Source organism: Choloepus didactylus, chromosome X (assembly GCF_015220235.1).
Source record: "Choloepus didactylus isolate mChoDid1 chromosome X, mChoDid1.pri, whole genome shotgun sequence".
NCBI lineage: Eukaryota > Metazoa > Chordata > Mammalia > Pilosa > Megalonychidae > Choloepus > Choloepus didactylus.
The window spans coordinates 14,112,095-14,129,059 of record NC_051334.1 but is presented as its reverse complement, the minus strand read 5'-3'; the positions used below and the strand labels follow the sequence as shown (position 1 = coordinate 14,129,059).

General features: G+C 42.8%; 1 protein-coding gene across 5 annotated transcripts in view; it reads left to right on the top strand.

Moving 5' to 3' along the window:
- The window catches only part of CTPS2 (CTP synthase 2), a 383,279-nt gene that overhangs the window by 45,289 nt on the left and 321,025 nt on the right, over window positions 1-16,965 (top strand). For all 5 annotated transcript variants that reach the window (XM_037822637.1, XM_037822638.1, XM_037822635.1 and 2 more), the window contains 2 exons: window positions 9,760-9,911; window positions 13,431-13,563. In XM_037822637.1, the coding sequence (XP_037678565.1) occupies window positions 9,760-9,911; window positions 13,431-13,563 (285 nt within the window). The remainder of the gene's footprint in view (window positions 1-9,759; window positions 9,912-13,430; window positions 13,564-16,965) is intronic.

The window sequence follows — 16,965 nt, the reverse complement described above, 5'->3', positions numbered from 1 at the left end:
GAAGATGAACACTTTTTCATGTGTTTCTGGGCCATTTGTATTTCCTCTTCAAGAACTGTCTTTTCATATCTTTTGCCCATTTTATAATTGGGCTTGTCTGTACTATTGTCATTGAGTTGAGGATTTCTTTGTATATGCAAAGATATCGTCTTTTGTCAGATACATGGTTTCCAAAAATTTTTTCCCATTGAGTTGGCTGCCTCTTTACCTTTTTGAGAAATTCCTTTGAGGTGCAGAACTTCTAAGTTTGAGGAGTTTCCCATTTATCTATTTCTCTTTTGTTTGGTTGTGCTTTGGGTTAAAGTCTAGGAAGTGGCCTCCTAATACAAGGTTCTTGAAGATGTTTTCCTACATTATCTTCTAGGAGTTTAATGGTACTTCTGTTCTTTATATTGAGATCTTGGTCCATTTTGAGTTATTTTGTGTAGGGGTGAGGTAGGGGTCCTCTTTCCTTCTTTTGATTGGTATCCCAACTCTCCCCAGCCCATTTGTTGAAAAGACCATTATGGCTCAGTTCGGTGACTTTGGGGGCCTTATCAAAGATCATTCCGGCCATAATCTGAGGTTCTATCTCTGAATTCTCAATTCGATTCCATTGATCTATATGTCTATCTTTGTGCCAGTACCATGCTTTTTGGCAACTGTGGCTTTATAATAAGCTTCAAAGTCAGGGAGTGTAAGTCCTCCCACTCGTTTTTCTTTTTAGAGTGTCTTTAGCAATTCGAGGCATCTTCCCTTTCCAAATAAATTGATAACTAGCTTTTCCAAGTCTGCAAATTAGGTTGTTGGAATTTTGATTGGGATTGCATTGAATCTGTAGATGAGTTTGGGTAAATTGACATCTTAATGACATTTAGCCTTCCTATCCATGAACATGATATTTTTCCATCTTTTAGGTCCCTTCTATTCTTTTGTAGAGGTTATGTAGTTTTCTTTGTATAGGGTCTTTTACATCTTTGGTAAGTTGATCCTATGTACTTGACTTTTTAGTTGCTATTGAAAATGGTATCTTTTTCTTGAGTGTCTCTTCATTTTTCATTTCTATCATATAGAAACATTACTGACTTATGTGCATTAACCTTGTATCCTGCTACTTTGCTAAATTTGTTTATTAGTCTAGTAGGTGTATCGTTGATTTCTCAGGGTTGTCTAGATATAAGATCATATCATCTGCAACAATGACAGTTTTACTTCTCTTCTTTCCAATTTGGATGCCTTTTATTTCTTTGTCTTGCCGGCCCCTGCTAGCACTTCCAGCACAATGTTGAATAACATTGGTGACAGCGGGCATCCTTGTCTTGTTCCTGATCTTAGAGGGAAGGCTTTCATCTCTCACCATTGATACTATGCTGGCTGTGGGTTTTTCATATATCTCTTATCATGTTGAGGAAGTTTCCTTCAATTCCTACCTTTTGATGTTTTTATCAAAAAGGGATGTTGGATTTTGTCAAATGCTTTTTCAGCATTGTCCTAGTTTGCTAATGCTGCAGAATGCAAAACACCAGAGATGGTTGGCTTTATAAAACGGGGATTTATTTCGCTACCAGTTACAGTCTTAAGGCAACAAAGCGTCCAAGGCACACATCAGCAATCGGGTACCCTCACCGGAGGATGGCCAATGGCCTCCGGAAAAACCTCTGTTAGCTAGGAGGCCAGCTGGCATCTGCTCCAAAGCTCCGGCCTCAAAACGGCTTTCTCCCAGGAACGTTCCTCTCCAGCAAAGCTTGCTTCTCTTCAAACATCACTCCCAGCTGCACTCTCTTTCTTCCCCCCAATCAGCTCATTTATATAGCTCCACTGATCAAGGCCCACCCGAATGGGCGGGGGCCACGCCTCCATGGGAACATCTCATCAGAATTATCTCCCACAGCTGGGGTGGGGCACACTCCAAGCAAATCTAACCAACACCAAAAACTTCTGCCCCACACAAGACTATAAAGATATGGCATTTGGGGGACACAATACACTCAAACTGGCAATTCCACCCCTGGAACCCAAAATGGCATTATCTTTCCAAATACAAAATACATTCATTTCACAAAAACTTAAATCATTTCAGTAACAAAGTTAGTACAAATCCCATCAAAATCAGTTTAGCTTGGTCAGTTCTAAGGCATAATTCCCCTCTAGCTGTGGATCTGTGAACCTAGAACAAGTATGTGCTTCCAATACACAAAGGAGAGACATTCATAGATGAACATTTCCATTGCCATAAGGAGAAAAAGTAAGGAAAACAGGGTAACAGGAGCAAAACATTCCTAAACCTGCAGGACAAACTCCATTAGATTTCAAAAGTCTGAGATCATTTACAGAACAATGTTGCATCCTTGGGGCTTGAGAGAGCGGGAGTCTAACCCTTCCCAAGGGCCTTTTCGGCAGCCCTTTCCTCTCCAAACGCTTGGGTGAGTGCTCCAACACTTCCACAATTGGGAGACCACCTTCTCGGCCCCACCCTCTTCAAACCTCGGGGCAGCTCCCGGATTCCCTTCCATCTCCGGGGCACACGCTCACCCCTTCAGAACAGTGTGGTGGCAGCCAGGCTCTCCTCAATTCCCTGGAAATGTCTCCACCCTCTTTGGGACCTGAGGTGCAAAACTCTTCCGAGCATCGAGGCGGAAAGCCCCCCCTCGACCTCCAGGCAAACTCAACCTTCCATTTCCTCATGTGGCTGCTCCGCTCTCCCAGCCCTAAACCTCTTGACTCCAGACCTCAACCTCCATGGCTCTGGCTGTCGTTTAAAGAGATTTTTTCCTTTAATTTTTTCCTGTCTGTCTCCTCCAGTGCAGACCGGCAATGGCTCCGTCTATAAGATCTCGCAAAAATCTGTTGGCTTTGCATGAAGCATGCAGGGGTCAAAGCCATCAGACAATAGGAGTTTCCACACAATCCTTTCTGCTTAACTCCTTATCCAATCTTGGCTTTCCTCAGTTGGGCTGTAGCTTCTGGGATTCCACCCCCTGGAAGCCTGTAATTTTCCAAGCTATCAGTTTCTGATTTCTTGGAACCCAAGATTCAGTTCTAAGTTTATCTCTCTCTGCTCGCATTTTACTATAAGCTGCAAGGAGAATCCAGGATATATCCTCCACAGGTAGTCTGGAGATCTCCTCACCTAAGTATTCCAGTTTGTCACTTTTAAATTCTTCCTTCCATCTTATACCAGGACTCAATTTGCCAAATTCTCTGCCACTTTAAAACAAGGTTCGCCTTTCTTCCAGTTTACAACATTCATCATTTTGTCAAGTCCTCATCAGAAGTATCTTTAGAGTCCCATATTTCCACAAACAGTCTCTTTAAAGCATTTTGGCCTTTTCTGTCAAGCTCCTCACAACTCTTCCAAATTCCCCTTATCCATTTAAAAAGCCGTTCCAACATGTTTGGTATTTGCAAACTCAGCAGCAAAAGCACCCCACTTCTCTGGTACCAAAATCTGTCCTAGTTTGCTAATGCTGGAGAATGCAAAACACCAGAGATGGATTGGCTTTTATAAAAGGGGATTTATTTCGCTACACAGTTACAGTCTTAAGGCCACAAGCGTCCAAGGCAACACATCAGCAATCGGGTACCCTCACCGAGGATGGCCAATGGCCTCCGGAAAACCTCTGTTAGCTAGGAAGGCAGCTGGCATCTGCTCCAAAGCTCCGGCCTCAAAACGGCTTTCTCCCAGGACGTTCCTCTCAGCAAGCTTGCTTCTCTTCAAAACACATCTCCCAGCTGCACTCTCTTTCTTCCCCCCAAGTCAGCTCATTTATATAGCTCCACTGATCAAGGCCCACCCCGAATGGGCGGGGCCACGCCTCCATGGGAACATCTCATCAGAATTATCTCCCACAGCTGGGTGGGGCACACTCCAAGCAAATCTAACCAACACCAAAACTTCTGCCCCACACAAGACATAAAGTAAGGCATTTGGGGGACACAATACACTCAACTGGCACAAGCATCTATGAGATGATCAATTGATTTTTCCCTTTCGAGTTTTTTAATGTGTTGTAATACATTGATTGTTTTTCTTATGTTGAACCATCCTTGCATGCCTGGAATGAACCCCACTTGGTCATGGTGTATGATTTTTTTTAATGTGTCTTTGGATTCAATTTGCAAGTATTTTGTTGAGGATTTTTGCATCTATATTCATTAGGGATATTGGCCGGTAGTTTTCCTTTTTTGTGGCATCTTTGCCTGGTTTTGGTATTAGATTGATGTTAGCTTCATAAAATGAGTTAGGTATGTTCCATTTTCTTCAATGTTTTGAAAGAGTTTGAGTAAGATTGGTGTCAGTTCTTTCTGGAAAGTTTGGTGAATTCCCCTGTGAAGCCATCAGGCCCCTGGGCATTTATTTGTGGGAAGATTTTTGATGACTGATTGGATCTCTTTACTTGTGATGGGTTGGTTGAGGTCTTCTATTTCTTCTCTGGTCAGTCTAGGTTGTTCATATGTTTTCCAGAAATTGTCCATTTCTTCTACATTATCCAGTTTGTTGCCATACAGTTGTTCATAATATCCTCTTATAATTTTTTTAATTTCTTCAGGATCTGCAGTTATGTCACCTTTTTCATTCATTATTTTGTTTATATGGGTCTTCTCTCTTTTTGATTTTGTCAGTCTAGCTAGGGGCTTGTCAATCTTGTTTCTTCTCAAGAACCAACTTTTGGTGATATTTATCCCTCTATTGTTTTTTTGTTCTCTATGTCATTTATTTTCTGCTTTAATCCTTGTTATTTTCTTTTCTTGTACTTGGTTTAGGATTGGTTTTGCTGTTTCCAGTTTCTAGCTCTTCAGGTTGATCCATTAGTTCTTTGATTTTGGCTCTTTCTCTTCCTTTTTAATATAATTATGCGGTTAGTGCCTATAAAATTCCATTCCCCTTCAGCACTGCTTGTGTTGGCCTGCATCCCATAGGGTTTTGGTATGTTGTGTCTCATTTTCATTCCGTCTCTATATAGTTTAGCAATTCTCTTGCTATTTCTTCTTTAACCCACTGATTGTTTAGGAGTGTGTTGTTTAACCTCCAGGTATTTGTGAATTTTCTAAGTCTCTGATGGTTATTGACTACTAATTGTATTCCATTGTGGTCAGGAGAATGTGCTTTGAATAATTTCAATCTTTTTAAATTTATTGAGGGCTTGTTTTATGTCCCAGCATATGATTCTATTCTGGAGAAAGTTCCGTGAGCACGAGAAAAGTATGTGTATCCTGGTGATTTGGCATGTAATGTCCTGTATATGTCTGTTAAATCTAATTCATTTATCAGATTGTTTAGGTTTTCAGATTTCCTTATTGGTCTTCTGTCTGGTTGATCTATCTATAGGAGAGAGTGATGTGTTGAAGTCTCCCACAATTATTGTGGAAACATCAATTGCTTCCTTTAGTTTTGCCAGTGTTTCTCTCATGTATTTTGTGGCACCTTGATTGGGTGCATAGACATTTACGATTGTTATTTCTTCTTGCTGAATTGCCCCTTTTATTAGTATGTAGTGGCCTTCTTTGTCTCTCAAAACATCCCTGCATTTGAAGTCTATTTTATCTGAGATTAATATTGCTACACCTGCTTTCTTTTGGCTGTAGCTTGCATGAAATATTTTTTTCCATCCTTTCACTTTCAGTTTCTTTGTGTCCCTGTGTCTAAGATGAGTCTCTTGTATGCAACATATTGATGGTTCATTTTTTTTGATCCATTCTGCGAATCTATATCTTTTAATTGGGGAGTTTAATCCATTTACATTCAACGTTAAAACTGTGAAGGCATTTCTTGAATCGGCCATCTTATCCTTTGGATTTTGTTTGCCATATTTTTCCCTCTCTCTATTAATATCCTTTATTGTACCCATACCGAATCTCTTTAGTACTGAACCTTTCTCCAAGTCTCTCTGTCCTGTCTTTGTTTCTCTGTCTGTAGGGCTCCCTTTAGTATCTCCAGTAGGGGCAGGTCTCTTGTTAGCAAATTCTCTCAGCATTTCTTTGTCTGTGAAAAATTTAAGCTCTCCCTCAAATTTGAAGGAGAGCTTTGCTGGATAAAGTATTCTTGGCTGGAAATTCCTCTCACTCAGAATTTTAAATATATCGTGCCACTGCCTTCTCGCCTCCATGGTGGCTGCTGAGTAGTCACTACTTAGTCTTATGCTGTTTCCTTTGTATGTGGTGAATTGCTTTTCTCTTGCTGCTTTCAGAACTTGCTCCTTCTCTTCTATGTTTGACAGTGTGATCAGTATATGTCTCGGAGTGGGTTTTTTTGGATTTATTCTATTTGGAGTTCGCTGAGCATTTATGATTTGTGTATTTATGTTGTTTAGAAGATTTGGGAAGTTTTCCCCAACAATTTCTTTGAATACTCTTCCTAGACCTTTACCCTTTTCTTCCCCTTCTGGGACACCAATGAGTCTTATATTCGGACGTTTCATATTATCTATCATATCCCTGAGGTCCATTTCGAGTTTTTCAATTTTTTTCCCCATTCTTTCTTTTATGCTTTCATTTTCCATTCTGTCATCTTCCAGGTCACTGATTCGTTGTTCAACTTCCTCTAGTCTTGTACTATGAGTGTCCAGAATCTTTTAATTTGGTCAACAGTTTCTTTAATTTCCATAAGATCATCCATTTTTTTTATTTAGTCTTGCAATGTCTTCTTTATGCTCTTCTAGGGTCTTCTTGATTTCCTTCATATCCCGTACTATGGTCTCATTGTTCATCTTTAGTTCTTTGAGTAGCTGCTCTAGGTGCTGTGCCTCTTCTGGTCTTTTGATTTGGGTGCTTGGGCTTGGGTTATCCATATCGTCTGGTTTTTTCATATGCTTTATAATTTTCTGTTGTTTTTGGCCTCGTGGCATTTGCTGAACTTGATAGGGTTCTTTTAGGGTTTGTAGACCTATTGAAGTCCTTATCTCTAATTTATCAGATCTACAGCTTCGTGGAGTACACTTTCTCTAACTAACCAGCAGGTGGCGTCCACGAGCCACCTGTTCTCCACAAGCCAGATCTCCCCTGCTTAGCCTTTTTGGTGAGTGGGGGAGTGAGTCTTGTGGGGCCCAATTGGTGTACCAAGCTTGCGTGTGTAGTTGGTGTTGCCTGCCCTGTATGTGGGTGTGTTTCTGGGCAGTCGGGGAGGGGGGGGTGGCCCTAACAATCAAATCTCCCTGATGATCCTAGAGTTTTAAAGCTGCTGCAATAGTCTAATCTTTCAGTTCAGTCCTGCCACAGTTTGTCTCTGCCACTGACCCACAAGTCTTTGGTATTGGCGTATGGCTCCTGAGACTTGCAAGTGGGCCCCTCTTCCAGGCTGTGCACCCCGGGTCCTCTGTTGAGGGATGACTGTGCTATGTCACAGGTGAGTGCCGTCCCCCCAGGGCAGTTCTGGGCTGCTGGGCTGTGTAGGGAGGCTCCCAGTCTGCTCAAATGATGGCTGAATGGGGCTTTGTTAATTCACACTGCTCCACCTTCCCAGCTCTGGGACATTCAGCTGAGGTTGCAGGGAAGGCTAATGTCCACGCCCAGTTTTGTGGTGTGGTGCCTGTTATTTGAAGCACTTCCGTCACACTGGGTTGTCTGGGGCAGCTCTGGGCTATGGGGCTGGCGATGGGCAGGAGTGTTTCCTGTCCACCAGGATGGTGGCTGTGAGCGGACACCCCCCTTTTCTTGGGAAGTTGTGTTGTTTAGTGAATTTTCTCAGCCACTGGATTATTGCCTTTTGTCTCAGAGCTCTCTTAGTTCTGCTCTTGACTTGACGTGCCCAAATTGCAATTCTTTGAAGCTTTCTGTATTGAGCTTCTTAGAGTAATTGTTTTAGAAAAAGCAAAAAGGATTTAAAAAAAAAAAAAAAAAAAAAAGAAAACGGCCCTCCTCAGAGATCTAATGGGTTATTGAAATGCTAATAGACAAAGCAACCAGGGCCATTAAGGAAAGGTCCACAGGGCAGAGAGATCAGCTTTGCTTCGGGATTTGCATATGCGCCTCAAGGCCTGAGCTCCGCCCTTCCCCTTTCTGTGTTTACCAGAACTCCAAAAATCCTCTGCTTTTATTTTGGAGTTTTTCGTGTTGTTTTTTTTCTATGCCTGTCTCCTCTCTGCTGGGCTGGCTGCTCTCAGAGTCTCTAGTGTCTGGTCTCAGTCTATCTATGGTTGGAGTTTGAATCAGTAGAATGAGTTTTCGATAAGAGCAGCCACTGCAGTTCTCCCTTCTCCTTCCTGGAGCTGACAGGCCCTCCTCCCCCGGGACTGAGCCTGGCAGGGAGGGGCGCGGGTCCCCTGGCCGCAAAAACTTACAGATTTCGCTGATCTCAGCAGTTCCACGTTTTCATGAGTGTTGTATGAAGTATGCCCAAAGACAGATTGCTCTGTGGTGTCCAGTCCACGCAGTTCCTGGCTTTTTACCTACTTTCCTGGAGGAGTAACTAAAACTTACAGCTCACCAGTCTGCCATCTTGCCCCGCCTCCTGAACTACTTTTAAAAATGTGATGGTGGGTTCAAGGGCACCTTCTGTATTTGTATGTGATCAAGCCATTTTGTTTCTATTCCAGGTTTTGGTATCCTTCCTATTGGTTAATAGTACTTTGCATGCATGGTAAACAGATATAAACCCGTTTTCTGAAAGAGGAAGAGGATAAAGCTTTTTGGGTGGGGTTGTTGAGAGCTCAGAACAAAAGCTATGTTCTTAAACTTCAGAGCATATGGAGTCTATATTCCCTATAAATATAGATTCTAAAGAATGCTTGATCCCTTCAGTCCACAGCCTAGTTTGTTAGCCATTTTTCATCACGTGCTTTTTTTTCTGGTATGAATTATTCTCCCATTTCTTAGTTCTAGCCATTTCAGTGGTCCTGGTGAAGTTGCCGTTAAGGCTCTTCTCCTCCACACTGCTGGGATGGGTTGAAGAAGGCCCGAGGCATCTCCGTGGATGTGATCTATTACCTGGAGGATATTGAGTCAAGAGCTCCAGGCTCCTAGGCCTTCCACTCGTGGGACTTGTGGCTGTTCAGAGATTCCCACATACTGGGAGAGTTTTCATTACTATACGGATCTAGCCTCATATCTGTGACATCTGGGCACTTTGAATTGCACTGATGAGTGCAAAAGTGAGGCACAGCCCTTCTGAGGATCCAGTTTGCATAGGAACCCTTGTTTGGATCGCTATGGATTTGGGAAGACTGAACCCTTAAAGTGGGCAGGACGTTTCTTGGCATTTATTTAGGATGTGGCAAACCCTTAAACGCTCTCAAGCAGCCCCTGGATGTAATTGAGAGGGTGGCGAAAGCCCATTAGTAAGTGCAAGGAGCAACCTCAGCAGGCCAGCTCATCTTCAAAGACTCCTTTCCCCTCTAACTGCTCTATTACTCTTCCTCTGATAACTGTGTGTTTGCAAATTTACCCAAATGGAGGGGGCAGGAAGTGGAGCCTCCTACCAAAACAAGTACAGTGGCGGTGACAACAAAGGAACCCACCCACCTCAGCCCACGACTGGAAGTCAGGGTGCACGTGTTCCACATTCCCACTCTAACCCAGTCTTCGAAGATGGTGCTTTGCACCTGAGCGTTGGAACTTGATGTAGAAGGTATCCATGGCTCCAGAGGTAGAACAGTGAGTTCAAAGAGCTTTGCAATTGAGACAAACCTGCTGTGAATCCTGACCGCATTCTTGGTTTTCTTAGAGCAGTATAAAGAAACTGCTGGTCTCTCTCGAGTTTCGGCTCATTCTTGAGCTGAGGTATCCCATCGTGTAGCATATTTGGGTTGTTTCGTTCAAACCTGGTATCTTATCGTTATTCATCAGGTCATATGTATCCACGATGTTTCTTCCACATACCGGGTGCCTGTGCTTTTGGAAGAACAAGGCATGATTAAATACTTTAAAGAGCGATTGGACCTGCCTATTAGTGATACTGCAAATCATTTGCTTTTCAAGTGGAGAAATATGGCTGACAGGTATGTGAAAGGGATTCTAATGTAGGCTTTAATAATTCTTGGGCTTGGGATGGGGTTGGGGGAAGGACTGAGACCTACTTAGAGGGTGACTATGTCATAGTTGGCTTTTGGTATGTCTATGTTTTGCTCTGGGTGTATGTGAAGCTCTAACATATGGTTTTGGTGTTTTCCTATATTCACTGAAAATTTCTGGGGCCTTTCATTTTGCATTACTTAAGCCAAAGTGAGTGAAAAATTTGGATTCCAGAAGGGTTTTGAGGCACTGCTTCGTTTCTTGGTTTCTGAATATTTTAAAGTTTTTCTTTTCCTTTTTAAGATTTGGCTAACCTTTCCTAAAGAAAGTCCTTTTGAATGGGAAATTTCAGCTATGCCATCATCTTGCAGCTTGGCAGTTATTAACTATTCAGCACCATTATTAAAGCCCTCGAAAGATTTTAGCTTTAAGATACCATGTTAATTTAAGCAAGGTTTGTCTAATTTTGAAGTCACATGGAAATCCAATTGCAGTCACCGATTTCCTTTTACTGAATGCTGATGAGGCATGAGTCCAGGAAGTCACAGGTCACCTGACTTCCTGGATGGCCTGGGTCAGATGCCAGGCACTGTGGATTCAGATCCTGTCTCCCCTCTTACTAGCTGTGAGTGTTTAGATGGATTACTTAACCTCTCTGGGCTTGTTCTCCCGTGCGTACATTCCTTGTGGCAATTAGGAGAGAAAGCAGTAGGGCACTTACCATATAGTGTCTGGTCCTGAGTACTGGCAACAACAATTTAACTTGATTTGTGCTGATAAAAACCACTGACTGCGATAGAGGACAAACCAGTCAGGTTGGCATTCTCTTGTGCTTTCACTTAAAAATTAAAATGTTTCAGAATTTCTGGGGCAAGCAGAATCAGGAAGAAAGAGCAGATTCTGAAACTTATGGAATCTAAATGAATGCTGCTTCAGGAATCAGTCACTTTGGAGGAATTTGCTGGATGGATAGCTTGGGGCTGATCCTCTTTAAGCACTAGAGGTTTTAATCTTTTAACTATTTTTATTGGAAAAAGCTCTAAATTGTTCTCTATGCCTCTGCATGTTTTAAAGTCAAATACACTGAATATGAATATTTGGTCTTTATATTAGTTTTCTGTGGGTGAAAGTACAAACTCAGTGGATTAAAATGTATTCCCTCAGAGTTCTCAAGGCCAAAAATTTGAAATACAGGCATCAGCAGGGTTGGTTCCTTCTGGAAGCTCTGAGGGAGAGTCTGTTCCATGCCTTTCTCCCAGCTTCTGGTGGTTGCCGGCAACCCTTGGCATTCCTTGTCTTGTAGGCGCATCACTTCAATCACTATCTCCATCTTCACATAGCCTTCCCCTCGGTGGCTCTCTTCCTTTTCTGTGTCTTATGAGCACACTTGTCATTGGATTTAGGGCCTACCCTAATCGAAGATGATCTCCCCTCGAGATCCTTAATCACATTGCCAAAGAGGCCCTTTTTCAAAGGAAAGTCACATTCACAGGTTCTGGAGGACCTGCTTTTGGAGGTGCTCACTGTTTATCCCACGGTAGTCTTCCAACAAAGGTGCTACTGAGCACTGGTCCTTCTGTGTCACATTGGCGTTGTGGTGGGTTCCTTCTTTAGCCCCATCCCCTCAGTATAGCCTGTAGAGGGAAACGAGGAAGCAAATGGGGCTCAAAGGAACAGCCTTGATAATGGAGGCCCCGGGGCCACCCAGAGGCCAGGGGTCCCTGCTTAAACAGAGGTGATGAACTAGCCTGGGACTGGAGGCCAACATGGGGACCACCCCCGCTTCCCCTTGGGACCTGCCTGTGTGGGATGGGCTGCCCTTCACCCTCCCCACCTGCTGCTCAGAGTGGTCTCCGCTGATGGCCAAAGATTAAGCATGACCGAGCAGCCCAGCTGGTCCAGGAAGTGCTCCGCGAGCCCAGCCTGCAGGCCCCAGAGGGAAAGAGAGTACGAGGGGAGACTCCTTCCCACCCAGCGGCCCCCCTCCCTGCGGGGCTGACCCAGTGGGCTCACTGTCCCAGCCGGCTGCTCAATGGGTCTGAAAATCCTTGATATGGACACGCTCTGTTATTTGCATCGTTTATGCAGAGGCGGGTGAAGATGGGCAGCTTCATGAAATCAAGTAGGAACATGCAATTGGGTAGGAACGGGAGCAACATGAAATTAAGTAGGAAATTGAAGGTTTAGCTGCCTTCTGTGAGGTACTCTGGTCACCTTCCTAGAAAAGCTCCCTTTGTTGTCAGTTGTGCCTTCTTAGCCACTAGGGCATTTTTCTCCACCCATCCTGTTTGCCCTCACATATCTCTTGTACTCTTGGCCATTATTGATGAAGAGTTTGAAAGAGGCAGATTCCTCATGATGGTAACATTTTCGTTCTAAGGTGCTTTGGGAAGGGATGGCTTCAAAGCCCTAAAACATCCTCAGCCCCAATAAGATATTTCCACCTTCTTAATACCAAGCCGGATTTTTGTCCATGTTCTTCTTTGAACAGATTTCCTGACAAAGGCAATGCTAAACCTTGCGTCTCTAATGGTAAAACATGATTGAGAGTCTTGTGTAGGATGAGATTTTCTCATAAAAATGATCCAAATGGCTTGTAGTATTTGAAATAGTTCTCTTAGCACTGTTCTTCAGGCCTGTCATGAATAACCAAGGTTTTGTGGGCCAACCGGGAATGTCATTGTTTTTAATATAGATGTTTTGACTGCATTTTTCTACATTGTCATGTTACGAAGTTAATATTCAAATGTTGCCTATTGAAACACAGACTGTGTTTTCTTATACGGTGTCACCTTACAAACTAATTTAAGAACAGCACATGTTTGCGTTGGGGGCAGCCCCCCTTCTTTTTTTTTAAATGCTTTTGACTTTTTCACTGATAACACTTTGCCCGGCTTTCTACCTGTGTTTTCCAATGTGTGCCTGATTATGTAAGCCAACCTTGAGATTTCTTATGATTTTGAAATCTGCCAGCTCACAGATTTTAGTTATTTTGGGGGAAGGGAATTTGAATTAAGTATATCAAGTGTGAGGTGCATCTGCTCCTAAGGTTTGGAAAAGTGGCTTTGAGCTGATGCACACTTACAGCTTGGAAGGAGCCGGAAAACATGATGCTAAGTGAACGAAGGCAGACACAAGAGGGTAGATATTGTATGATTCTGTCTATAGGAAATACCTGGAATAGGCAAATCCTTAGAGTCAGAAAGTAGATCACAAATTCCCAGGGGATGGGGATGGGTGGGGAATGGGGAGTTATTGCTTCATGGGGTCCAGAGTTTCTGTTTGGGGTGATGGTGGGGATGGTGGCACCACATTGTGAATGTAATTAATGCCACTGAATTGTACACATGAAAGTGGTTAAAATGGGGAATTTGGGGTTGTCTATACATTAACACTATGGAGATTTTTTTTTTTAAGTGGCTTGGAGTAAAAAACAGCGCCTATTGTTGTGTGTCTGCTATTAGGTTGCATGTGCATATGGCCTTTCAGCTTCTTTTCCTTTGCAGGTATGAAAGGTTACAGAAAACATGCTCCATAGCCTTGGTTGGCAAATACACCAAGCTCAGGGACTGCTACGTCTCCGTGTTCAAAGCCCTGGAGCACTCGGCCTTGGCCGTCAATCACAAGTTAAATCTGATGGTGAGTCCTAGTCTGGTCTTCTGGATACTTCACTCATTCATCCCACCCTCTTGGGTTTCGGAGAGGCAGGTTTAAGGCATGATTTCTGAAAAGTAGGTTCAGCATCTTCAGGTAAATATGCACCTCATGCTCATTTAAGCACATTATGTTCGGCTAATGAGAGAATAACAGAACATTTTTTTCCTTTAGCTTTGGAATTGAATCCAGGTTTCTAAAATGCTATATTCCCCTTTCTCAGTTGGAGGAGCGCTATCTGGCAGACAGTGGTTATTTGTGGTGGTGATTTTTTAAAATCAGTGTCATGGCATAGCGGAGGTGTAGTTATCATAAATAGCTTGGGTGTGTTCTTAGTCTTTTAAAACTGTTTTCAAATGTAAAAGCGATATGAGTGTAGCATAAAAATGTTAAATAACGCCCAAATGTAAAACGCAGAAAGCAGAAGGTTTCCCTCCCTGAAATCCCTCTTCTTTGTTGTACCTGTCATTACCAGTTTGCTGCTTATACTTCTAGACTTTTGCTATGTATATATATAAGCATTTCTATTTCATGGTATTCTACATTATATTTACATATATTATATTCACATATCATCTGGAATATTTATATTTCAGATGATTAGTTTCCTATGGTTGCTGTAACAAATTACCACCGACTTGATGGCTGACGTGGGAGAAATTTATTCCCTTGCAGTTCTGGAGGCCAGAAGTCTGCAGTCGGTTTCACTGGGGTGAAACCAAGATGTCAGCTTCCTCCAGGGCTCTAGAGGAGGAGCCTGCCTTCCCTTTTCCAGCTGCTGGTGGCTCCGGGCATTCCTTGGCTTGTGGGCCCATCCCGGCAGTCTCTGCCTCCATGGTCCCATTGCTTTCTCCTTTTCTGTCTGTGTGAAATCTCTCTGTGTCTCCCTCTTAGGAGGGTTCATGTGATGGCATTTGGGGCCCACCCCAATAATCCGGGATCATCTCCCCATCCCAGGATCCTGAACTTAGCTATACCTGTGCAGTCCTTTTGTGCCATTTGCAGTAACACCCACAGGTTCCATGCGTTAGGACATGGATTTTGGTGGGGGCCATTTTTCCACCAACCACGATAGGAATTTCATGGTTTAAGCAAGCCTTATTATCTTGATTGAAATGCTAAAACCTTGCTATAATAAGCAAACAGGTGTATTTATACATACAAGAAATCTAGTGATTTCCACTTAGAAACCAGACCTGTCTGACTTTTCTCTCTCCTCTTTCTTGCCTCTTGCTTTCCTGATCATTTTTTATTTTTGGCTTTCTGAGGGCTGTTTCACTTCCGGTCTCTCAACCCACCTCTACCAACTCTCCTTATCCCCTTCCAGAAAACAGAACAAAATAAAACAAACAAAAACAGCCACAGAAAAATTGCTATGACACAACTTTTTTTTTTTTTTGCTTGTTTTCTTTTTTTTAAATTTTTTTTTAAATTAAATTCAGTTTTATTGAAATACATTCACACACCATACAATCATCCATGATATACAATCCACTGTCCACAGTATGATAACATAGTTATGCGTTCATCACCACAATCTATCTCTGAACATTTTCCTTACATCAGAAAGATCCAGAACAAGAATAAAAAATATAAGTGAAAAAAGGACACCCAAATCATCCCCCCATCCCACCCCATTTGTCCTTTAGTTTTTATCCCCATTCCTCCACTCATCCATACACTAGATAAAGGGGGTGTGATCCACAAGGTCTTCACAATCACACTGTCACCCCTTGTAATCTACATTATTATATAATTGTCTTCAGGAGTCCAGACTGCTGGGTTGGAGTTTGGTAGTTTCAGGTATTTACTTCTAGCTATTCCAATACATTAAAGCCTAAGAGGTGTTATCTATATAGTGCATAAGAATGTCCACCAGAGTGACCTCTCGACTCCATTTGGAATCTCTCAGCCACTGAAACTATTTCGTCTCATTTTGCATCCCCCTTTTGGTCAAGAAGATACTCTTAGTCCCACGATGCCGGGTCCACATTCATCCCCGGGAGTATGACACAACTTTTAAAAAGCCCATAAACTTTTGTCTAAGATGTATTCAGATAGTAATTTTTACAAAAGAAATATTAAAATATTTTAGTTCTATAAGGTCTATTATGTACATAGTATTTGTTGCACACAAGTTTCCATTTCTTGGAATTCATTGACATTAGTCTCTAATAAGTCCTGTTTGAATCATGGCTTTATCATATTCTTTTTTTTTAATTGTGGCAAAATACACATAACATAAAATTTACCGTTTCAACTATTTCACAGTGTACGAGTCAATGGCATTCAGTGAGTTCACAATGTTCTGCAACCATCATCACCATCTAGTTTCAGAACATTTTTGTCCCTCCAAAATAAAACTCTGTACCCATTAAGCTGCCCCTCCCCATTCCCTCTTGCCCCCAGCTCCTGGCACCCACCCATCTACTCTCCATCTCTGTGAATTTGCCCTTTCTGGGTATTTCATATAAATGCAATCATACAACATGTGGCGTTTTCTGTCTGACTCTTTCCACTTAGCCTAATGCTTTTGAGGTGTGTCCATGCTGTAGCAGGGATCAGGACCTCATTCCTTTTTATGACTGAATGACATTCCATTGTGCATATAGACCACATTGTGTTGATCCGTTCATGTGGTGATGGACATGTGGGCTCTTTCCACCTTTTGGCTGATGAGAATAATGCTGCTATGCTCATCTTATTCTTTTTAAGACCAGTTGCTTCTGTGTTTAGCTAGCCTGCCTTACGGCATCAGTTTCCTGACTGGTTAATCTTGCCACTGATCTTCACTCCATTTTTCTACCTTGCACCCAGAGTGATCTCTCTAGACCACCTCTCTCTCTGCTCCTGCTATTAAGACCTCCTTGCTTAAGACCTTTAAGTGTAAACAAGTAACGTTGGCTCATTAGCCTTATCCCCTTCTTCTCGTGTCAATCGGGTCTCTTCTCTAGCTGGTGGTGCCTCTTTTGAGGGTTCCAGAGTGACCACCTCTTTCTCTCTTTCCTCTGAGGTTCCACACAAGCTGCTCCTTTGTCTGAGGTGACTCCCCTCCTCCCGTCATCTCCCCCCCACCTCCCCTGCCTGCCTCCCAACATTTACACACGCATCCTCATCTTCCTTCTCATTCCTGCGGCCTCATCTCCTTGGACATCTTCTCCAGAGAATCTGCCCTGCCATCCCTCTCCCTTCTTTTCTCTGGCGTCCAGGTCTAGATTGGATGTGGCTTCTCAGTACTTGGCAGTGTTCTCTTCTTTGCTCATCACAGCATCATCACCCTAGAGTGTGGCTGTCTGGTCATTTGGTTTCATAAACTTCCAGAAAGATTACAAGAGCCACAAGATGGAGATTGTGTTTTTCTATCCCCAGGGCCCAGTGCAGTGTTTG